We start from the raw sequence: 24,517 nt of genomic DNA on the forward strand, positions 1-24,517 counted from the left end.
TCCTCCGTCCTCCATTTAATCCAAGTGCATCTGATTTTCTTTCATCATCCTAAAGGTTTTTTATGTTGCCCTCCCATCACTAGTTCAGCTTTCGACATGGACTCCAACTGCACTCCACTCCATTAAAAATTTCCGTTTCGTGAACTAAAGTAAAAATGTTCGCAACTTAAGTTTTTATTTCTTTATTTTATAACAAATTTTTAGAAATGTATACACTCTTTTTTATTTGTGATAGAAATTATTTCGCCAGAGGCGGGTAGGGTACCAATAATGAATTAAGCCAGAAATCCTCTTAGGTGACGAGTCCTTTAGTCGTTTACAAGAAGTTATTGGACTTTGTACAAATTAGCTCTGTTCCAGAACTAAAAAGTTTTTACAATTTTTACCACTTTTACACATTTTGCGTTCCCGTACACAAAATTTATATGCAAATCGTTTACGACTTTTACAACTTTTACGATTTTTACCACAAACAGACCTTTAGCCGACACTTTTAACAAACAACGATTTTTAGATACCTATAACCACAGCTGAGCTGTTTTTATGCGGAATAATTAGTAAAATTACAATAAAACGGAGTCTACTGTTGGAACATATGTCGATTAGTCGATTTTCTTCCGGCAGCCGACAATTTTTGTTAAAAGTCGATTTTAGTTATGATAAAAAATCAAAACAAATAGAACAACCATTCAGAACATACCGTACATTCATTGTCACCTACAAAATAAAGATAACACAATACATCGACCGGGTCATTTAATACCACGTATCTGGGCAGCAGCACAAATATTTCATTATTCTTAGAGAACGAGCAATAAGTTCTAGAAATGATTAAGGCTGTCATACTGATTGGAGGTCCACAAAAAGGTAGCATATTTCCCATTGAAATTCGATGGAGAATTACTTATTTTCCTCACCACTTATTCTAGGCACCCGTTTTCGTCCATTGTCGCTGGATACACCAAAACCTTTGTTTCCAGTAGCTGGTCGACCCATTATTCAACATCATATCGAAGCATGTTTGCGTCTACCCGAACTCAAAGAAATTCTCATCATTGGATACTATCCACAAACCCAGATGGAGAACTTTGTTGCCGATATGCAAAATTTGTATAGCATCAATATACGCTATTTGCAAGAGTTCACATCACTGGGTACAGCGGGAGGCATGTATCATTTCCGCGATCAAATCCGGGCTGGCAATCCTAAGGCATTCTTTGTTCTAAACGGTGATGTCTGTGCCGATTTTCCACTACAGGAACTTTATAATTTCCATAGACAACGTCCGGATACAGCTTTAGTAACAATTATGAGTACAGAAGCAACACGTCAGCAAGCTGTACATTATGGTTGTTTGGTATTTGATCGTGAAACTGGTGCAGTTTCCCATTATGTGGAAAAGCCCGGATCATATGTTTCTACATTTATCAATTGTGGTGTTTATGTTTGTTCCATGGATATATTTGGAAAATTGGCGGAAATTTTCCATTCTAGGGTGCAGGAATATAATGGTACAAATTATGTTGGTATTACTGGTAGCAATGGTAATGGCAAAGATCAAGGACACATACAATGGGAACAGGAAGTATTAACACCATTGGCTGGTACAGATAAATTATATGCAATGCCCGTGCCAAACTGGTGGTCACAATTGAAGACAGCCGGTTCAGCGATCTATGCTAATCGTCATTACTTAGGTAAGGAATATTAAACGGCAATATTTTAGAAATTACATTGAATCAGTAAATTGATGAAATGAGTATTTAACGGGTAAAGCTTTTAACCTCTTCGTAATACTGGAGCTAATTTTTAGTAATTTCTTTAAGACCAACGAATCTCAAATCATTTTCATTGCAAGTATTCTTTTGAAGCAATCCTCTTAATCTAGGTAATTGAAATGAGTCATTAATTTTTTTTTTCGGTGAAATTTTAAATTGAAAGTCTAATTAAAATAATATTCGACGAAGGATTGAATATCTATATCCTCAAAAAACAAGTACGAACTTACATCTTTTGTCTATCCGAAATATAAGCCTTAGAAAGGTCAGAGTACAGGAATAGTATTCATTCTAATCAAATTGTTTTTTTTTCAGAACTATACCGCAAGACCCATCCAGAACGTTTGGCAAATGCCGGTGTGAAACATGCTGAAAGTGATGGAAATCTTATATGTACCATATATCCGGATGTACATATACATCCAAGTGCCACGGTTCATCACACGGCTGTGGTATGTGCCATTGAGGCTATTCTTTGTAGCCAATATTTAATAAATTCTTATCATTTTTAGTTGGGACCCAACGTTTCAATTGGCCCAGGTGTTACAATTGGGCCTGGTGTTAGAATACGCGAGTCAATTATTTTGGAAAATGCTGTTATTAAAGATCACACATTGATATTGCATTCAATTGGTGAGTCATATTACACGTGAAGCAAATCAATTTTATTCATTTTCTTATCTTTTTCTCTATAATTACATTTTAATAGTTGGTCGCGGCTCCACAATCGGTCAATGGTCACGTGTTGAGGGTACACCCAGTGATCCCGATCCAAATAAACCTTTCGCCAAAATGGAAAATCCTCCCTTATTCAATAAGGAGGGTAAATTGAATCCATCCATAACAATTTTAGGTGAGTATTATGAAAAAAGGAAGAAGCATCTACATAAAAGGGGACTGTTATGGTCAGTTTCACTACGACGATTCGAGTTCAAATTCGTTCGAAATACTAGCAAACTTCTGTTTTTTGAAAAAATATTTCATTCATTTTTAAATTTAATCAAACAAATATTTTCTACAACAACAGGAGCTTGGTAGTAATTCGAACGAATTTGAATTCGAAACAGGCCATGAAGGTTGTATTCAACAACATTTATGAGGTATGAATGCCATTAAAATCAAAACCTAAACATTTCACACAAGTGAATCCAAATATGTTCGGGATTGTTATACCAAGCTCAATTCTGGATTCAATTTGAGTGTTGGCGAGATGAAAAGGGTGAATGAAGTAAGGGAACCCTGTGTAAAAGAAACACCTGTTTTCCACAAACATTACCAAAGAGACAAGTTGAAATTTCTCTCCTTTTAAAGAAATCAGTATCCTACCTTGACTGTACTCAATATGTCAAAGGAGATCTTTGCGAAAATGGATCCAAGTTGTGATCTGCTTTAGCCTTCGATGATTTATTTAGATAGATAATAAACCTATCAGCAAACATTTACACTCAGATGCTGCTAAAAATAAAACAACCCAGATGAACGATATAGATTCTATGTACCGTATGGAAGGATCGATTCCGCCAGAAATTGAAGTGAGGAATCACAGACTAATATCGTTTGAAATATCATTTAAGTGTAAAACTGTCGAGGTAGAGTTGATAGGTGTCTGTATCACTTGTATAGGGAACTAATGGACTTCAATACACACGACATTCCGTCCTAGGTAGTGAACAGACGTGAATAGAGCTGGTAGTGAACAGACGTGAATATAGCTGGCAGAGCAGTTTGATTGCTCCACGTATTGAACGGAGATTATGGCCGTGCCTGTTCGGCAGACCAAGCGGCGAATAACCGGAAAATTTGTCATCTGCAGAACTGCTACGAAAACTAAGGCACTTCAATCATGTTTGGTGCATGAGAATATCTACAACCAATGATTTGTCGAAGTCCCAGAGCGTGACTGGATAAAGAGGAAAGTATTATGTCGAATAAGATCTGGATCAATATGTCCTTTAGACACACTGAAGAAGTTCATCGATCCGTGGTAAGCCCTCCTACCATTAGCCTGCCGATTTACGGCAAGAATTGGGTTAGAGAGAACGCATTCGGTTAGTCCTTCTTCATCTGCTTCCTGTTTCGGGAGACCAATTCCATCGGCTAAGGTTAGTGTTTTCCACTAAAAAATAAAAATAGCTGAGTAGCCTCAGCTGCCACGACAAACCATTTTAGTTTTGGCTCAACTACGCTCGGGATGGTGCATCCGTTTGAATTCCTATAAGACAAGGATCGATGACACCGTGCAAAACATCTGGCCAACATGCGGCACAGGTCCGCACGTCACACTGCACCTTTTCAACTGCCCTGCAAACCTACTCAACTAACTCCAAAAGATCTGTGGTTACATCCTACATCGAATACTCATTTCGTATGTTGTGCAGCTCATCAATCATTGTAGATATTGCCGCCAGGATTTTTTTGAGCTTATAGACTATTATCTCAGGAAGTATAGACTTCCCCCCGAAAAAATGTATCGCCATAAAAGGGGCCGCAAGGCAAACTTTTGCAAAAAAAAAAATTAAAAACGATCCTACAGATGTGCTTATATTGAGAAATTTTGTGTCGGAGATACCCGAGTGGACCGGTTTATTCCACATTCGGACGTGACCTCTATTTGGAAAAAAAATTATCAAGGCACATTTTTATAAGGTAGAAGTGACAATCAGCTGTATTTTTTACTTTTTTTTTTGTAAATTTGGTTTTCAAGATGTAATAGGGTTTACTCATGAAATTTGGAACTTCGAAAAATTGTTTTCATCCTAAAAATGACCCACGACAGTTCTGAATGCTATATATTTATGTTATTATGTTTTTCCTGAGAAAAATTTTTGAACGGTCCTATTATTCAATATTTTCTTTGACATTTATGGCCTGTTCCCGTACTTTATAATGTGGTAAAAGTTGTAAGAGTCGTAAAAGATTTTCATATATGGTCTGTTCTTTTACTTTTGAAAGTGGTAAAACCGGCAAAAGTAGCAAAAGTTGTAAACTGCTACCATATGAATTGTATGGTGTCTGAAGTAAAGGAGCGCTTTTCGAGTAAAAAGTGGTAAAACTTGAAGATTCTTGCACGTAAAGGAACAGAGCTATAAATTTTGTGTACGGAACGCAAAATGTGTAAAAGTGGTAAAAATTTTAAAAACTTTTTAGTTCTGGAACAGAGCTTTAATTTTCAATAACTACAATGTTGTTTTTTTAAATTTGTTAGTTGTTGTAATTCATGCATCTACCTTATATAAATATGCTTGGAATATTACGAAGTTTGGACCAAATCGGTCCCCTTTGTGGGGAAAAACGATATGGTCATTTTTTGAGGTTGATTTAAGTTTGGACAACACATAACGAGGTTCTAAGTTAGGGTTAAAGCAGTTGATCCGTTCGAGAGTTGTCGTGCGCAATAGCCAGACAGACAGACGGACTTTGCTAAATCGACTCTTAATTGTCTGAAACATTCTTTGGGTCTAAAACCATTACTTCGATAAGGCCCATTTTTGGACCTTAACCTATAAAGTCTGGAGGTATAAAAATATCGATTGGTAAGTACGAGATTAGGGCCACCGTGGTGCAATGGTTAGCACGTCCGCCTTGAACTCAGAAGCTATGCAGTTCGATTCCCAGGCCAGGCAACATCAACTTTTCAACGGAAGCAAATTCCCCCTTAGTGTAATGTTCGCGACATTTCCAGAGTATTTCAGCCATGTAAAACTTCTCTACAAGTAGTGTCGTAAGAACACGCCGTTCGGACTCATATCATTGAGCCCAATATGAATCGGCGTGCACTCATTGATATGAGAGAAGTCTCCCTTGTCCCTTCGGGGATTTTGTGGGAACATATCGCTCATTTACTCAAAGAGTGACACATCTCCAAAAATCAAGTTTAGAGAAAAACGCGTTTTAAGTTGGCGATTGAAAAGATTATAACACAAAAAATAAAATAACTACTAGGACCATTGTTTGTAAAGAGATATCCAGATATCTGTGATAAATTTCTGTGCTAGATCGAGCATAATTTGAAGTGTTTTAGTGCTTCATAAACTCAAAAGAACTTTTTTGTTGTATTATGCCAAACTTGTAGTAAATCAACTGTAACCCGTTGAGTTTTAGAGATATAGGCGTGAAAATTTGATACAAGTAGAAGTCGTAGAAAAAATAGAAATAGCTAACTCAGAAAACGCATTTTTTGAGTTATGCCAATCTTTGAGTAAAGGAGCGATATGTACAGAAGTAGAAGTAGAAAAAAAGACCTTTCTAACATATGTCCCAAACATGTTTTGCAGCAAACATATATTAGTTTGCAAGCAGTCCCAAACATAACATATGTTTGGGTGCAAACAAATTATATGTTTGGGTGCAAACAAATACAAACCCAAAAGCCACAAAAAAAAACACATGCACCAGTGGGCGCTTACTGAGAGCAAGGGAGCGTAAATTTCAATGTAAAACACATTGAAATGTATGCTCACTTGCTCTCACTGGCTATTTCCATTATATATATATATATATATACACACTTATAAATGGTGGTTGTTTATTGAAAGGCGACAACATACAAAATTCCAAAGAAATACATAACACACTTTACCCCCCGTTTACACATGCAAGTGGCAGTTCGAAAAACACAAATACACTCACACATATTCATTGCCACACCAACTAACAACCTCACTGCCGACAAAATTTTCTTGTCAGTAATCAATGTAAGTGCTTTGATTGGGTTAATAACCCAATGATTACACATGCAAGTAACTTACAGACAGTTGTGTAGACATATTATAGCCGTAACTTCAATTTTTTCGAACTGACACTTGCATGTGTAAACTTTCGGAAAAAAATTGAAATTACTTTCAATGCACTTACTCTGATTACTGACAAGGAAATTTTATCGGCAGTGAGGTTGATAGTTGGTGTGGCAGTGAATATGTGTGAGTGTATTGGTATTTTTCGAACTGCCACTTGCATGTGTAAACGAAGGGTAAAAAAAACTGAATAAAAAATTAGTAAATAGTCACACTTTTAAAAAGAAAAAATATATAGAAACATCGTTGAACGCTTCTCCTTAGTTGTGAAATAAAACACATTTTCCTCTAAGTTGAAATCATTAGCGGGGAATCGGCATCTGGAATTAAATAATTATGTAATAAATAAATATTGATGTACCCTATTTCAAATATACATATGTATGTATGTAATTACCAATATTAAGTGCGATATCTTCTTTGTCCAATAAAATAATTCCATTCACCTTTTCGATTCGAGAACGGCAAATTGGCATGTAGACTTCCAACAACTAAAGGAAACAGTAGAGGGCAATGATACAACGAAAATAGTTATAGGCGATCACAATGTAAGAATTGGAGAGGACCAAGAATTCCCTGAAGAGATGGTGGCAGAATACCAAATAAGCCATAAAAGGAATTCTAGCGATAAGACAATCAGTGCGAACGGAAAAAAGTATATCGATTTTTGTAATAGTAATGGTATGGTCATAATAAATGGAAGAATTGAGGGAGATGAAAATGGACCTTTTACTTTCGCAAATACGAATGGAAGTTCTGTCATTGATTTATGTGCTGTGTCATTTGATATAATCCCAAATGTAAAGTCCTTTTCCATCGATAATCAAATTTGGTCCGATCATTGGCCTTTTGCAATTACACTGCAGAATGAAAAGGAAAAGAGAGATACAAATAAATTGACTCTTCTGCCGAAACTTATTTGGAAACCTCAGAATAAAAATAGCTATCAAGCAGCCTTACAGGAAAATATGAGATCATTATCTGAAAATACGTCTTTGTTGGAATTTATTAAAATTATTACAGTATCGTATCCTAAAATATCACATCGAAAAAAGATTGAATACAAAAATGGATGGTTTGATAATGAATGTCTGCGATTAAGGGAGAAGTTGATGAAACTTTTGAGGGTCTACAGATTCACAAAACATAACGATCACAGAATAGCTTACACCTTACAGAGAAAAGAGTACCAGCATCTATGTAAAAAGAAACAAGTAGAGTATTATGTCGATTTAGAAAGAAGATTGGATAGAATTTCGGATAGCAGATCGTGATGGAAAGTGGCAAATGAAATCAGGCAGAAACAGAATGAGATTGGATGCCACATTACAGCTGAAGCCCTAAAGAATCATTTTTAATCCCTTTTAAATACAGGTAGACCAACACCTTCCATACATTATGCTCCTGTATTAACGAAAAATGAAAATCTCGACAAAGACTTTAGTTTAGCGGAGATCAAAATACAACTCTCCAAACTAAAGGAGAATAAAGCCCCAGGAGAAGATAGAATAACATACGAGTTTTTTATGAACGGGACAGACGAGTTTCTCATGAGGTTATGTAATCAATATTCTCAAATTTTGATATGTTTCGCACAAATGTGATATATCCAATATACAAAAATGGAGATATTAACGATCCGAGTAACTATCGAGGTATAAGTTTTATGAATTTTATTGCCAAATTGATTATGGGTATGATTAATACCAGAATAACAGATTGGATAAATGGATCTAAAATACTAAATGAGTTCCAGGCAGGATTTAGGCAAGGGTATTCGACTGCCGATAATGTATTTAATCTTACATCAATAGTAAACATTAAGTTGGAAGAAAAAAAAGAAGGTATATGCATTTTTTGTCGACTTTAGAGCGGCGTTCGATACGATTCCAAGACAATACCTCATATACAAACTACATAACCTAGGCCTGTCGACAAAAATTTTTCGCTTTATAGAAAATGTGTATATGTGGAACAAATCATCTGCATGGACGGGTACCGATTTATCAAAACAGTTTGAATCAAGAAATGGAGTTAAACGGGGGTGTCTTTTGTCGCCTGTACTATTTTCACTGTACCTTAATGACTTACATGATTTTCTAGGAGGTGGTCTTTGTGTGGATGAAATTAATATACGTCTGCTGATGTATTCAGACGATATCGTTTTACTGGCAGATGATGTCGAAACTTTACAGGCAATGATAAATAATCTATCGAGATATAGCGATATGTGCGGTATGGAAGTCAATCAAACAAAATCTGAAATTATGGTTTTTAGAAGGAGCGGTAGATTGGCGGAAAACGAGAAATGGTTGTACAAAGGAGAGTATCTCAGGATTGTAAACGAATACAAATATCTTGGTATAATATTAACACCCAGACTTTCTTTCACAAAACACAAAAACAAAACACATCGAATATAAAACAAATGCATCAAAAACATGTCTGAACTTAACCTGGAAAGATTTCATTGCAAAACCCAATATTTCTATACCTGCAAAATGGAAAATATTTCTCTCAATTTGCCGATCTATTCAAAGCTATGGTGCCCAAACTATATCGATTTTTTATTAACAGAATTTTGAAATTGCCAGAACATACACCAAACTATATTCTGGCCCTTGAAACAGGTTATGAGGAAGGATTCTTCTATACATACGCTCTATATCTGAAATATATAGCAAAATGCTTATTTGAAATGCAAGGTCATCGTTTGCCATATAAACTCTCCTTAAAAATTATGGAAAAAAATATCTCCTAGTACAAGCATTTTAAAACGATGCTTTCAGAAAATGATATGCGTGCTGAAACTGCAGCTGAAAGCAAACGTGCGTGGAACAATATTTGTTGTCAGCTGTTGGAAAATATCAAACAGAAATGCATAAATAATATTACCAATCCACAGAATACAAGTGTTAGAATTTATAAAAGACTAAATTACGATATTGGTCCTGTTTATTGTTGTAATAATTACACCCAAAATCAAATATCTCTGATAATGCGTGCAAGAGGAAGTACATATGTTAAATTTAAATGGCTCCACATATCGATCAGAAAGTCAACAAATCTGTTCTCTGTGTAATTTGCAAGAAGTAGAAACAATTACACATTTCCTTGGTCGCTGTCCGATTTTCAACATATTGAGAAAAACATATTTTCAGAAAATCCAGCTATATGAACTTGAAGTTATTTTCATACTAAATGGTGGTGAAGATATTTCCTGGTATAGTATATACAACTATTTAAATGAGGCTTTAAAGTACAGAAAAGTGTTAATAAACGAATTTAATTACTAGTTATAAATAAGAACTCAAATTTCCAGCAGACGATTCATATGAATCATGCTGTAAATCTTATTTTTTCGAAACAAATATTTACATTAGTGTAAGAGTTTAATTTGTAACGTTTATGAAAAAATAAAAAAAAATATCTTTTCGATTCAATTATAAAATGTATTGGGCATTTAATTTACTAAAAAGCACAATTTCTTTAAGAAAACACAAAACACTGATTTATTCACTCACTTTACCGCTCTGAAGAAAGAAAAAACAAAATAATTCATACCATCTTTTCCTCTTCGCTTGCTGCGTTGGTTAACAACAACAAAACAAGAAATACACGTGTTTGACGCATACAAGCCACCAAAGCCACCTTCTTCGCTTCTACTTCTATTATAACATACACACAGCTCTTTATTATAAAACAGCATTGTGCAGCCGCGAGAGCACTGTTGTTACTCACTTTGACAAAAATCCTCTCTCCACCCATAAAAAATATGTTCTAACATAAAAAATATGTTGGTACCCAAACAAATAAAATTGAGATATCTTACAAAATGTTGCAAACATATATTTGTTTGGACACAAAAAAATAATTGTTTGGATCCAAACATATTTCTAACATATATTTTTCTGCGTGTATGTATGTAAGTACGAGATTACTACGTGAATAACTTTTCGTTTGGCCATAACTTCTTAAATTAAGTATTTCAAGTATATTCAATGGAGGAAATTTACCTCTCTTCAGCAGAACCAGACTTGGAAGTAGTCATCTTTGCCACCAAACTATACATGAGGTTTGTACGACAGAATAAACATTGACTTGTCCATCTTCCTTGAAAAGGATGACATAGGACGACATATCGCTCATTTACTCAATGAAGGACACATCTCAAACAATCCAGTTTCGAGAAAAAAGTTTTAAGTTGGCGATTGAAATTTGACTTCCGAACTTAAAAAGATTATTACCCAAAAAATAAAATAACTACTTGGACCATATTTTGCAAACAGCTGGCTAGATATCAGTGCTAAATTGCTGTTCAAGATCAAGCATGGTTGGAAGTTGTTTAGTGCTTCATAACCTCAAAAATTGTTTGTTGAATTTTGCCAAACCCTTAGTAAATAACTCGTCGATTTTTAGAGATATCAGCATGAAAATTTGACACAAGAAAAAGTGGAAGTCTATCTTAGAAACACACATATTTTGAGTTATGTCACTCTTTGAGTAAATGAGCGATATGTTTACAGACGGCCTTTCTGTAAAAGGAAAAAATCTACTGGCTATATTTTGTGACAACCTGTCACATATTATTCCAACAACGTTTAAAAAAACGTTACGTCGCACTTTGTAATCTTCTTCCATGGCTATATTCAAGGCTAATAATGTTTAACAAAATTGCTTATCAATATTACTATTAAGTTATTATTTATGCAGCAACAAAAATGATGTAATTACAAAATATCTAATTATAATTTTAAAAGTTTGCTACGGGCTGTGTGACCCAAATTTTGGAATCATTTTTAATTCTCACACATTTTTTAGGAATTTTCTACATTGCCTGAATTGAAATTCAATTGAGACATGTATGTGCTAAATGTTACTGAAAAAATTTTCAGTTACTCTTGTGTTAGACTATGAAAAATTTCTTGAAAATGTGTTAGGGATTTGAGTTTTTTCAAAAAAAAACAAAAGGTATCATTTTTATTAACGGACATACCACCACAACAGGAGTAATCGTCACTATTGTGATTAGTCTATAATGATTACCCAGATAAGTGTCAACCCTGGTTATTTCTTTGTATCTTTGCACCATTATTTTACAAATACAAAAAAATACCGCTATTAGATACACACCAAAAATCACCAGTTTTCCTATGACAGGTATATTCTGTTCTTATGACAGATGAGTGACATACCTTGCCAAACAAGGACAAACATATGACACTACAGACAGAGATCTAGAATGATCCTCAAAAAACGTGACACAAAATATGATGAACAAAACAATCGGCAAACATTAGTCAGTAGCGAAAAGTCATTAGAAGGATACACACAAGAAAGCCTCACTTCGCGTTTTTTACTGTGCCTCTTAGTAAAGAAAAGAATAATTATTGTGTTTGCTTGAACGTTACCACATGAACAAAAGAAAATATTAACAACTAAGAAATATTAAACAAACTGAATGATTAAATAAAGTCGTGTGGTTGCCACAAAAAATGAAAAGAAAGAAGAAAATCATTGTGTTGTGCGGAAAATTGACTTTCGCGGTGGTCGAAGACATGTGAGGTTTTTGAATCCACGGTGTGCGTCGTAGAAATTCTAATAAAAAAAGCCGCAAGTGTCATTTGTGAAAAAGAGAAAAACTTGGCTACTACAAAAGAAAAAATTTATATGATTATTGCATACAAAGAAAATGAATTAACTGTCCCACAACATGAATTGTTCTGTATACAAAATATAACACCAAAGTCTAAAATGCAAAGTTAATAATGTAATACATTAAAAGAGAACAACTTAGCTATTGTTTAAAAGAAAAGCTTTGTTACTGCACAAGAAACAGTGAACTAAAACATGTTAAGAATTGTTCCTCATGTGAATGTATGCAACAAAAATTCAGCACGAAATCAAAAAATCATCTTTAATTGATCTAACAATTTATAAAGCCTTGCAAAACATAATAGACAGGCTATTCAAAAAAGTAAAGAAAATAAAACGAAAGAAACTAAAAGTTTGACAAAATTGTGATGAATGTGGCGTATAGCAAAATAGTTGAAACCAACAACAAAACCTAACGACTGTACTACTTGTGAAATGTCAACGATGATTAAACAACAACATTAATAATATTTCGCGAAACTCCAAAAAAAGAAGAATATTAAATCGTGGTGTCAACCCGATGTTGCCCTTTTATTGTTATTTATCAATTTTAACCTGTTGCTGCTGTTTATCATATTATCGTCGTTGCTGTTATTCCTCATGGTTGCTGTTCTTCATCATCTCATCACCGTTGCTGTCATTCTTCAAATCATCGTTGTTGCTGTTGTTATTTAATAATTACCCCTCTTTATTAGTATGATAGTTGTAAGTAGCTATAGAAATCTCCCATTGCATGACATTTAAGAGAGATCTACCACCGAATTTTAAAATTGCTGAAAGATTGCACCCGAACTGACTCTCTTAAATGAGCATACATTGATACTAATAGTTAAGAGAAACTGATATATTAAATTCCCTCCAATTACTTCTGTATGTATATCTAATAAGAAAACTATATTCATTTATTGTACACAATGCCAAATTTTTCTCTCTTTACATTATATTTAATAAACTTTATAGCACATTAAAATGAACTTTTAATTATTTCACCGGTAAATGAAGGTAAATGTCAGATCAAATAAAGTGAGCGGGTAGAAGGTCTCTTTAAGGGGTAACAAAATAAATTTCGAGTGCTCATGTTACCATAGGCGTGTAAATAGGGTGGGAGAAGTGCACTTCCGTGTCAAAAACATCAGGCACCAGTAATTTTGTTTGTTATTTCAGCTCATGCTAATACACAAGTTTGTTTTTTTTTGTTTTTATAATTGAAAAATGTGGTTGTTCATATTGGCATGAAAAATTCTAATGTTGCGAGTCGATAAACCGGGTCAAGTAACCTCACCACGGCCGAGCTAGCCATCATATATTCATTCATGCCTTGACTTCAGATTGTCGACAAAAGATAGTAGTAATAGTACCACGCTCGTAACATAGATGGCGCCCAACGAAACAAAAACAAGACAATATTTCCACCAACGTGGACTATATTAGATTAATTTAAAGCGCAGAGTTTAACATATTCAGTTGGCTGACGTCAAAGTCAAGTATTAAAAGAAGATTTGTTTTTAACATGTGCGGCAAATTTTTTATTAATTTGACATGAGATTGTATTGAAACAAAATTACATTATTTTAACAGATGTGAGGAAAGATTTTCCAGTGAAGAATAGGATTGTCTAAATCACATTTTTTTTGTTTACATCTTTCTGAACCTTTGTGAATCTTCAACGCTCTTAACATTGTTGTGTGACATTCTATGAGTCAGTTCTCTTAATTCAACAACATTAAGATTACCTTGCAATAGATATGGCAACGGGCATAGTTGAGGGACAAATTTCTTTACATTTATTAGTCTGTGCTCAATGAATTTAATTTTAATGAGTCATATTGCGATTAATGGGAGGAGATTTAAAATTTGTGGGCCTAAGTCATTCATTTAGGTTATCAACCAGTTGTGTAAATATTCAAAAGGATCAGAAAATGTCTAACCTACAACACAATAGGCATCTGTTTTATGTATTTAGAAAATGAACCGATTGAACATTGTGTTTTGTTCAAAATAAAGTCCATGCCACTTTGGGGAAAAGTGCTAGAGGACATATTTTAGAACAGACCTCTTCTTACCACTAATTGATCTGACATTAACCGGATTTGGATTTTGACATACCTATTTAAAAAAAAAAAAACAAAAAAACTACATTTACAAATTTAAGAATCACATGATAATACTTCTATCTTTTCAACCACATGAACATTTTTCTCTGATTATACTTAAATCGAGTACCAAAAAGCAACACAATTTTTATTATTTTTCTCGTTCGAATTGTAATGGAACTACGAAGTGGTACTTCTCGAGTAAGTAAACCATCTTCAAATCAATCCAGAGGTAGAGGTAGACGATTAAATACGCCAAATAGTGCATCATTGGAAAACATTCATAATCCACAGACTTCCGGTACGTTAAACGTCGGGGAAACAAATTGCGTAAGACGCATTAATTTCTCCCTAGAGGACTTGTCCCTAAATAGATTTGAAAATTCTGGAAGTGATTCGATAGGAGTTGATACTTTATCGGTTAGACAGAAAACTGACATTATTGACCCAACAGCTCATAATCCATCTGATTCCCAAACAGCAATACCAGACGCTGATAGCTTTCAAAGTTCTTTGAGTAATACCACAACATTGTACGGATTTGAAGAAAATCAAAACATGGCTTCAAATTCTGAACATACAGGTGATTCTAATCCCAACAACGTCAATCAAGATTTGCTTGCAGCAGTTCATCAGACAATGCAGGATTTTAGATCAGAACTATCCGCCGTAAGAGAAACAATATCAGGTCTTAGTCAGAATACAAACAATAACATTTCCGTTTCTCCAAATACCTCTCAGCAATCTAGAACAGTATCATCTGATCGGAATACTCTAGACAACGTCAGACCTACCAAATTTAGGATTGATTTAGAGAAATGGAAAATTTCTTATAATGGGGTGGGTAATGCGTCTGATTTTTTGTTTAAATTAGATACCTTAAGAAAACGGAATGATTGTTCTGAAGAACATCTAATGTCGAATTTCCAAATATTCTTAACCGATAAAGCAGAGCAATGGTATTGGGAGTTCCTACAAAGAAACAAGAACCCTTCTTACGCCTATTTAAAATCTTCGCTTTTGGATGAATTTGGGACCGTTGAAACCGATGATGACATTTTAGTAAAACTTCAGACTAGAAAACAAGGCGCTAAAGAATCTTACAATGACTTCCATGCTGCAATTTTATCACTGAATAGCAGGTTAATGGAACCTCTTTCAGATAGTAGAATCATGTCCATCATAAAGAGAAATATTAATCCCAATCTGAAATTATTACTTTTTAATTCTGAGCCAAAAGGTCTTAATACATTAAGGGATTGTGCTCGTCGAGCTGAGCAACTACTCTCCGAAACGAAAACTCCATCACCTTTTCTCAATCGAACTCTAAGACAAGTTAATGAAATCGAAGTTGATAATTCCGAGGACTGTGAACTAGGTGAAGATTTTGATCCTCAAATAGCAGCTATGCGATTTTCTCGAAATAGAACCACACCTGATTATTCCAAAATCAAGTGTTGGAATTGTCTTCAACTTGGCCATTCGTATATTTACTGTCCTGACGAAACTCGACAAAAGTTTTGTTACAAGTGTGGAGAACGTGGAGTTATAACCATAACTTGTAAAAACGACCATCTGGGAAACCAGAAGAAGAGCGAGCTGGCTACCGGGGACACTCGTTCTACCAAACCACCCCCGAGTACTTAAATAATCAAAAGATGAATCTCCCAAAAAAAGACGAATCGGGATTACAAATCTCCCGCTTATCATCTCTTGAAACAATCGACCATGACCCTAATTCAAATACCAGATTTGACAAATATATTCCCAAGAAAATTTTAAATTGCCGAGTTCGCTATAGCAAAAGAAAATTATTTCGTAAAGTTATAGAATCCTCTGTGCTATGTAATACAAATGACGAACGACCTTTTGCTAACATCAAAATATTCGAAGAAAATATTTATGGTTTATTGGACTCAGGGGCAAGTGTGTCGGTTCTTGGCAAAGGCAGTTTAGATTTTCTTGAAAGAAACAATATTAAGCTTAGACGTTTTAAATCCTACATTACAACCGCCGACGGTTCGAAGAATCATGTCTTAGGTCATTGTACCTTACCAGTTATTTACAAAGGCGTTTTGAAAAATATTGACTTTTATATCGTTCCTTCTCTAAGTCAGAATGCATATCTTGGTCTAAACTTTTGGCGTGAATACGCTTTAGCACCAGATATCATTCCTGCCGTAGATTCCATAGAGACTGACCATTCTGAACAAAACGAAGTTCTATTTCATGATTTAACTGCTGAACAGAAACTTAGGTTGGAAAGTGTGATACTTGATTTCCCTGCATTTGAAAAATTAGGTTTGGGTTGCACAGATTTGTTAGTCCACCACATTGACACAGGCGATGCCACACCAATTAAGTGCAAACACTACCCGCTTTCACCTCCAAGGCAAGCTGAGGTATACGATGAACTAGATCGTCTTCTAGGATTAGGAGTCATCGAAGAATCCAATTCGCCGTGGTGCTTTCCTATTGTCAATGTAAGAAAACCAGGTAAAATAAGGTTATGCCTGGATTCACGTAAACTAAACCTAATTACGAAAAAAGATTCGTATCCACTTCCCCACGTTAATGGTTTATTAAGCCGTCTAAGTGATACTCACTATATAAGTGGTATAGACTTAAAAGATGCATTTTTCCAAATTCCGTTATCAGAATCATCAAAGGAGAAAACTGCATTTGCGGTACCAGGTAGACCCCTCTACCAGTACCGTGTCATGCCCTTTGGGCTTTGCAACGGCCCTCAGACGATGAGTCGTCTTATGGACAGGGTTATCCCTTCCCGTCTGAGAGAGCGTGTTTTCATATATTTGGATGATCTCCTGGTTTGTAGTGCTTCCTTTGAGGAACACTTGTCTCTACTCCGTGAAGTAGCGCAATGTTTAAAAGATGCGAAACTGACCATTAACGTAAACAAAAGCAAATTCTGCCAAAGTGAAATCAAGTATTTAGGATATAGAATTGGAAGAGGATGTTTAAAGGTAGATCCGGAAAAGGTGTCGGCTATTGTCAACTTCCCTTTGCCCAAATCACCTCGGCAAGTCCGAAGATTTATTGGAATGTGTAACTGGTATAGGTCTTTTGTAGACAACTTTGCAGACATATCTGGTCCATTATCAGATTGTCTCAAAAAGAACGACGGTAAATTTTGTTTGACACCTAAAGCTATTGAAAGTTTCGAAAAATTAAAGGTTGCCCTATCATCGGCACCTGTATTAGCCCAACCAGATTTTGCTCGTGAATTTTTCATACAATGTGACGCGTCCAGGGTAGGAGTCGGAGGCGTACTTTTTCAGCTAGATGACCAAAACCGGGAACGACCAATTGCCTTTGTATCTAAAAAGTTGAACAAATGTCAACGAAACTATACGGTAACCGAATTGGAGTGTTTGGCTGCCATTGTATGTGTTCAACGATTTAGGCCATATATTGAGGGATTACCATTTCGGATTATTACAGACCATTCAAGCCTGAAATGGTTAATGTCCTTAAAGGACCTCAATGGTAGGCTCGCCAGGTGGAGTCTAGAACTGCAAAGTTTCGATTTCAAGATGGAGCATCGAAAAGGCTCCTTAAATGTCGTTCCAGACACCCTTTCTCGCTTTGATGTGGATGCTCTTCAAATTGATCCTAACTCACCAGATATTGATATGAATTCACAAGATTTTGATGCCCCAGATTATAGTTCGCTTAGGGATACCATAATGAAGGATAATGACAAACTTCCAGATTTACATGTTTCGGGGAAACACATATATAAACGTGTGAAATTTCGTGAAGGAATTCCCGAAGAGGAGTCAAATTTATGGAAACTGTGGCTTCCTTCAAATTTAACAAAATCAGCGATACAAAAAGCTCATGATGCATGTTGCCATGGTGGCTATGTTAAAACTTTATTTCGGATTCGACAATTTTATTACTGGCCCTCTATGACCAGGGACACTAAAGCCTTCGTTTCACAGTGTGATGACTGTAAGGAGATAAAAAGTCCCAATCAAATTCTAAGACCTCCAATGGGAGAGGCATTCCATACTGCTCGTCCAATGCAACGCTTGTATTGTGACTTTTTAGGTCCTTACCCAGCCTCGAAATCCAAGAACACACAATTATTTATCGTTTTAGATCATTTCACTAAATATTTATTTCTTTGTCCTCTTCGATCAGCAACTTCGTCGAACGTCATTGATTTTCTTCAAAACCATATTTTTAACACATTTGGCGTTCCCCAGTACGTCCATAGCGATAACGCTAAACAATTTGTTTCGGCAGAAATGCAAGATTTTTTCTCTCAACATGGAATCATTCATATTAAAACAGGACTATACTCTCCTCAAGCCAATTGCTCGGAGAGAGCCAACCGAGAAATCATCTCTAAAATACGTTATTATTTGAAAAATGAAGAACACCATCTCAATTGGGATGCATGTATACCTCGAATTTTAGCTGTCCTCCGTAGTGACTTTCATACATCAATACAATGTTCCCCATATTATGCTATGTTTGGCCAAAACATGTGTCTACATGGGTCAGCATATTCTATGTTAGAGAGACTTGGTATGTTAAGAGATGATACCATAGTTACAAGGACGGACAAGTTGTCTAATTTAAGGGACAAAATTGCAACTAATTTGGAAAGAGCCCATGAGAAATCATCAAAGACATACAATACCAGAACCAAGCCCATTATGTATAAAGAAGGTCAAGAAATTTTCAGAAAGAATCACACCTTAAGCAACTTCCAGAAGGGTATAAATTCCAAATTTACCCCAAAATACATTAAATGTCGAGTACGAAAGAGAATTGGTAACTCTTTGTATGATATTGAAGACCTAACTGGAAAGTTCATAGGCAAATTTCATGCCAATGATTTGAAACCCTGATAGAATTTTGGATGTTTGGTTTATGCCCGGCTTTCGTGGGTCGTGCCACACTGCTTGTATTTACAAAAATTTAAACCCAGACAAATCCTTTTTCCTGTTTGTTTGTTCGTCAGGACCTCCAAACAAAGCAGTTGTGTTAGGGATTTGAGTTTTTTCAAAAAAAAACAAAAGGTATCATTTTTATTAACGGACATACCACCACAACAGGAGTAATCGTCACTATTGTGATTAGTCTATAATGATTACCCAGATAAGTGTCAACCCTGGTTATTTCTTTGTATCTTTGCACCATTATTTTACCAAATACAAAAAAATACCGCTATTAGATACACACCAAAAATCACCAGTTTTCCTATGACAGGTATATTCTGTTCTTATGACAGATGAGTGACATACCTTGCCAAACAAGGACAAACATATGACACTACAGACAGAGATCTAGAATGATCCTCAAAAAACGTGACACAAAATATGATGAACAAAACAATCGGCAAACATTAGTCAGTAGCGAAAAGTCATTAGAAGGATACACACAAGAAAGCCTCACTTCGCGTTTTTTACTGTGCCTCTTAGTAAAGAAAAGAATAATTATTGTGTTTGCTTGAACGTTACCACATGAACAAAAGAAAATATTAACAACTAAGAAATATTAAACAAACTGAATGATTAAATAAAGTCGTGTGGTTGCCACAAAAAATGAAAAGAAAGAAGAAAATCATTGTGTTGTGCGGAAAATTGACTTTCGCGGTGGTCGAAGACATGTGAGGTTTTTGAATCCACGGTGTGCGTCGTAGAAATTCTAATAAAAAAAGCCGCAAGTGTCATTTGTGAAAAAGAGAAAAACTTGGCTACTACAAAAGAAAAAATTTATATGATTATTGCATACAAAGAAAATGAATTAACTGTCCCACAACATGAATTGTTCTGTATACAAAATATAACACCAAAGTCTAAAATGCAAAGTTAATAATGTAATACATTAAAAGAGAACAACTTAGCTATTGTTTAAAAGAAAAGCTTTGTTACTGCACAAGAAACAGTGAACTAAAACATGTTAAGAATTGTTCCTCATGTGAATGTATGCAACAAAAATTCAGCACGAAATCAAAAAATCATCTTTAATTGATCTAACAATTTATAAAGCCTTGCAAAACATAATAGACAGGCTATTCAAAAAAGTAAAGAAAATAAAACGAAAGAAACTAAAAGTTTGACAAAATTGTGATGAATGTGGCGTATAGCAAAATAGTTGAAACCAACAACAAAACCTAACGACTGTACTACTTGTGAAATGTCAACGATGATTAAACAACAACATTAATAATATTTCGCGAAACTCCAAAAAAAGAAGAATATTAAATCGTGGTGTCAACCCGATGTTGCCCTTTTATTGTTATTTATCAATTTTAACCTGTTGCTGCTGTTTATCATATTATCGTCGTTGCTGTTATTCCTCATGGTTGCTGTTCTTCATCATCTCATCACCGTTGCTGTCATTCTTCAAATCATCGTTGTTGCTGTTGTTATTTAATAATTACCCCTCTTTATTAGTATGATAGTTGTAAGTAGCTATAGAAATCTCCCATTGCATGACATTTAAGAGAGATCTACCACCGAATTTTAAAATTGCTGAAAGATTGCACCCGAACTGACTCTCTTAAATGAGCATACATTGATACTAATAGTTAAGAGAAACTGATATATTAAATTCCCTCCAATTACTTCTGTATGTATATCTAATAAGAAAACTATATTCATTTATTGTACACAATGCCAAATTTTTCTCTCTTTACATTATATTTAATAAACTTTATAGCACATTAAAATGAACTTTTAATTATTTCACCGGTAAATGAAGGTAAATGTCAGATCAAATAAAGTGAGCGGGTAGAAGGTCTCTTTAAGGGGTAACAAAATAAATTTCGAGTGCTCATGTTACCATAGGCGTGTAAATAGGGTGGGAGAAGTGCACTTCCGTGTCAAAAACATCAGGCACCAGTAATTTTGTTTGTTATTTCAGCTCATGCTAATACACAAGTTTGTTTTTTTTTGTTTTTATAATTGAAAAATGTGGTTGTTCATATTGGCATGAAAAATTCTAATGTTGCGAGTCGATAAACCGGGTCAAGTAACCTCACCACGGCCGAGCTAGCCATCATATATTCATTCATGCCTTGACTTCAGATTGTCGACAAAAGATAGTAGTAATAGTACCACGCTCGTAACAAATGTTTTGAACTTATAAGAAAGGGAGCGTCTTCACCTCCGCTATCTCCTAAAAGCTAAAATAAGTTCATGTGTTATTTTCAGTGTGGCACAAGAGTAATCTGGCAAATATTCAATTATACAACTGTTAAAATTTGTGTAAAAAGACAACATCTATAAACAATTTGTAACAAAATATCGACCAAGGCGAATTTAACAAGGTGATCCAAAAGGCGAATTCGGGCAAATACAGGCCGTAGTCTTCATTTTCTGTCAACATTTTTTGCGCGAAATATCTGCAAAATGTTAAAGAAAACGGTAAAATATTCTTCGCGAAGTTTAAATAAAGATTTTGTAGACATATATTCTTTATAGAAGCGAAATATTTGTTATTTATTTTTGATTAAAAAACTGGTTTTTACAGCAAATGAAGACATCAGTTGGTATTATTGTATAACCCTCTTTCTTGCACCATGATATCGGCTACGCAGCCACGCTTTTTATCTTCGCCAATTCTTGTTAATAATGCAAATGGTGCAAATTATACAAATTTAGGTTCAACAAATTGGAAACCCTTAAACAGTTTATAGAGAAACGTCAAAGACGTTAAACTATTAAGAACTGACAAGGTGCATATCGACGCCTCCAAACAATAGTATGCTAAGTCGACTTAGCATGTTTTCAAGTTCTTTACATTTTTATATTTAACGTCCTTTAACTTAAATTCTGTCAAATTTTGGTAATGATCGGACAATCCGAACAGAAGTTATAAACAAATATTTCCTTAGCATAGTACTGAAGGTCAAAGAATTTTCCAAACTTTTAGAGCTTGTCCTGCAAAACTCGTTTTTCAGAATTAGCAAACTATTATTTGGAGGTGTCGAACGTCCTTTAACTTAAATTCTGTCTAATTTTGGTAATGATCGGTCAATCCGAACAGAAGTTATAAACAAATATTGACTTAGCATAGTACTGAAGTTCAAAAAAATTTTCAAACTTTGAGAGCTTCTCCTGCAAAACTCACTTTTTAGACTTAGCATACTATTATTTGGAGGTGTCGATAGGCAGTTTTATTATTTTGGGTATAACAGAGACAAAACGGAACACAAGAGAAGATATACATATGTATGTTAATCGAAAATCGCTATTAAAAGAAATTAATGAAATAAAAATAAAAATAAAAAATATAAAATATATAAAAAAGCAACAAAGTATGGACTTTAGCTGAAATAAATACACAACAAATAAAAAAAAGCTGAAAATTAGAAAAAAGTAATACCTGGAATAAAATGCATAAAAAATAGGATCTATTTACGAACAATTTCATGCTCTTTGGTTAGCTAAAAATGGTAAAAATACAAATAAAACTTTTAAAAATAACATAATGTTAGATAACCATGCTGTTAACTAAGAATACTAACAGGGAATGCTAGTAAACCATGTAATTCACTACGGAAAAGCCACATCTTATAATATTATACATATATCTTTGGAAATGTTTCAAATTTACAGAAAATTAATCAACAACATAATAATGTTAAATTTAAATACACATTTAAAAACATTTAAATTATTACTTCGATTTTAATTGTATCCTTCTATTTTTCTTTCAGGATGTTTCGTACAAGTGCCTTCGGAAAAGATACTCTTAAATAGCATTGTTCTACCGCACAAAGAGCTGAGTCGTAGTTTTAAAAATGAAATTATTTTATAAAATAAAAAAGAAATAGTAATTAGCATCTATTATAATTTGCCATTTTAATATTTTGTCTACACAATTACTGTGAGTTTTATTGTGCAGTTTTTATAGTTTGCTTTAATAAATTTAATTATGTACCAATTACATAAGGGATTCAAAAATTTTAAGATTTCTATTTTAGTGTCATTTTTGGTAATAAAACGGTCAATTCACCAGATCGGATGCTCGATTTGTAAGATATCATCAGTCGTTTAGTTGGTGCAGGCAGGGTCTTTGTGCTTTTGTGTCATTGTCTCAGAAAGTATTGATTCAATATGTGGACGGATTTCGTTAAATAAGAGAAAAATCTTGCCTTTAAATGGGGCGGAACCAATGCTATGTGTATTAAAACGTGGATCTGAACCAACAATTTTCTGTGGCAATATTTTATAACCCCAACAAAGACTAATGGGCCGATTCCGTACAGCGAGGCGAGTCGTGTCGCGTTGTCAAATGCAATTTTTCGATTCCGTATGGCAATATCGCCTGACGTCGTCAAATTTTGTCGCCGAAATGTTCATTTTCCGGCGACAACAAATTAGCTGTCGCCGTACATTTTTACTAACGAATAAAAAATAAAATAAAAAAAAATAAAAATAACTTGTTATCGACGATTATTTTCTATCGCTGTACGTAGTGCATTTTTTAAATTTTGTCACAGAGACGATAGACGACGCGACATGACTCGCCTCGCTGTACGGAATCGGCCCATTAGTACCGAATTTCTGCTGAATTGTGTGACTAAAACCTTCAAAATTCCCAAAAATCACCAGCTACCGTTTTATGGGGTCTATATGAAAACGTGGACCATTACCGACAATTCTCTGCAGGAATGTTTTATACCTCCAATGGACACTAAGTTCTCAATGTTAGTCAATTCGGTTGAATAATGTGGATAAAACCTTCAGAATACCGAAAATCGACAGTACCGTTCTGTAGAAAAGTTTTATAGCCCCATGGAAGATTAAACATAAATTTTCAGCCATTTCGGTGAGATACATATATGTAGATATGTTCCCACACAGGGACAAGGGAGACTTCTCTCATATAAATGAGTGCACGCCGATTCATATTGGCTCAATATATGGGACCTACTTTTTTGATAAAGCCGAAAATGTTGTTGTTCTGGTCAGGGATTGAATAGCAGACAATTTGAGTGCAAGGTGGACGTGCTTAACACTGCACCACGGTGGTTTCCCATTTCGGTGTGATGAGGATACAACTTTGGAAATACCGAAAACCGGGCGGTGCGATTCAATGGAGGCTATATAAAGACGTGGACCTAGACCAGCGAAGACTAAATACCAATTTCAGTCAACTCGGTGGGATAATGAGGCAGAAACCTTAAATATACCGAAAATCAGGAAGTACC

At 34.8% G+C, this 24,517-nt stretch overlaps 1 protein-coding gene across 1 annotated transcript; it reads left to right on the forward strand.

Annotated features, from left to right (window-relative positions):
- Positions 1–578: 578 nt before the first annotated feature.
- On the forward strand, positions 579–23,267 carry Gmppa (GDP-mannose pyrophosphorylase A). The gene is made up of 6 exons (XM_073956116.1): positions 579–867; positions 930–1,697; positions 2,094–2,230; positions 2,291–2,411; positions 2,488–2,631; positions 23,021–23,267. Exons 1-6 carry the CDS (start codon positions 828–830, stop codon positions 23,119–23,121), a joined length of 1,311 nt encoding a protein of 436 aa, XP_073812217.1. The 5' UTR covers positions 579–827; the 3' UTR covers positions 23,122–23,267.
- The last annotated feature ends 1,250 nt before the right edge of the window (positions 23,268–24,517 follow it).

Source organism: Musca autumnalis, unplaced genomic scaffold, assembly GCF_047663935.1.
Source record: "Musca autumnalis isolate F117 unplaced genomic scaffold, ASM4766393v1 scaffold_5, whole genome shotgun sequence".
Taxonomy (NCBI): Eukaryota; Metazoa; Arthropoda; class Insecta; order Diptera; family Muscidae; genus Musca; species Musca autumnalis.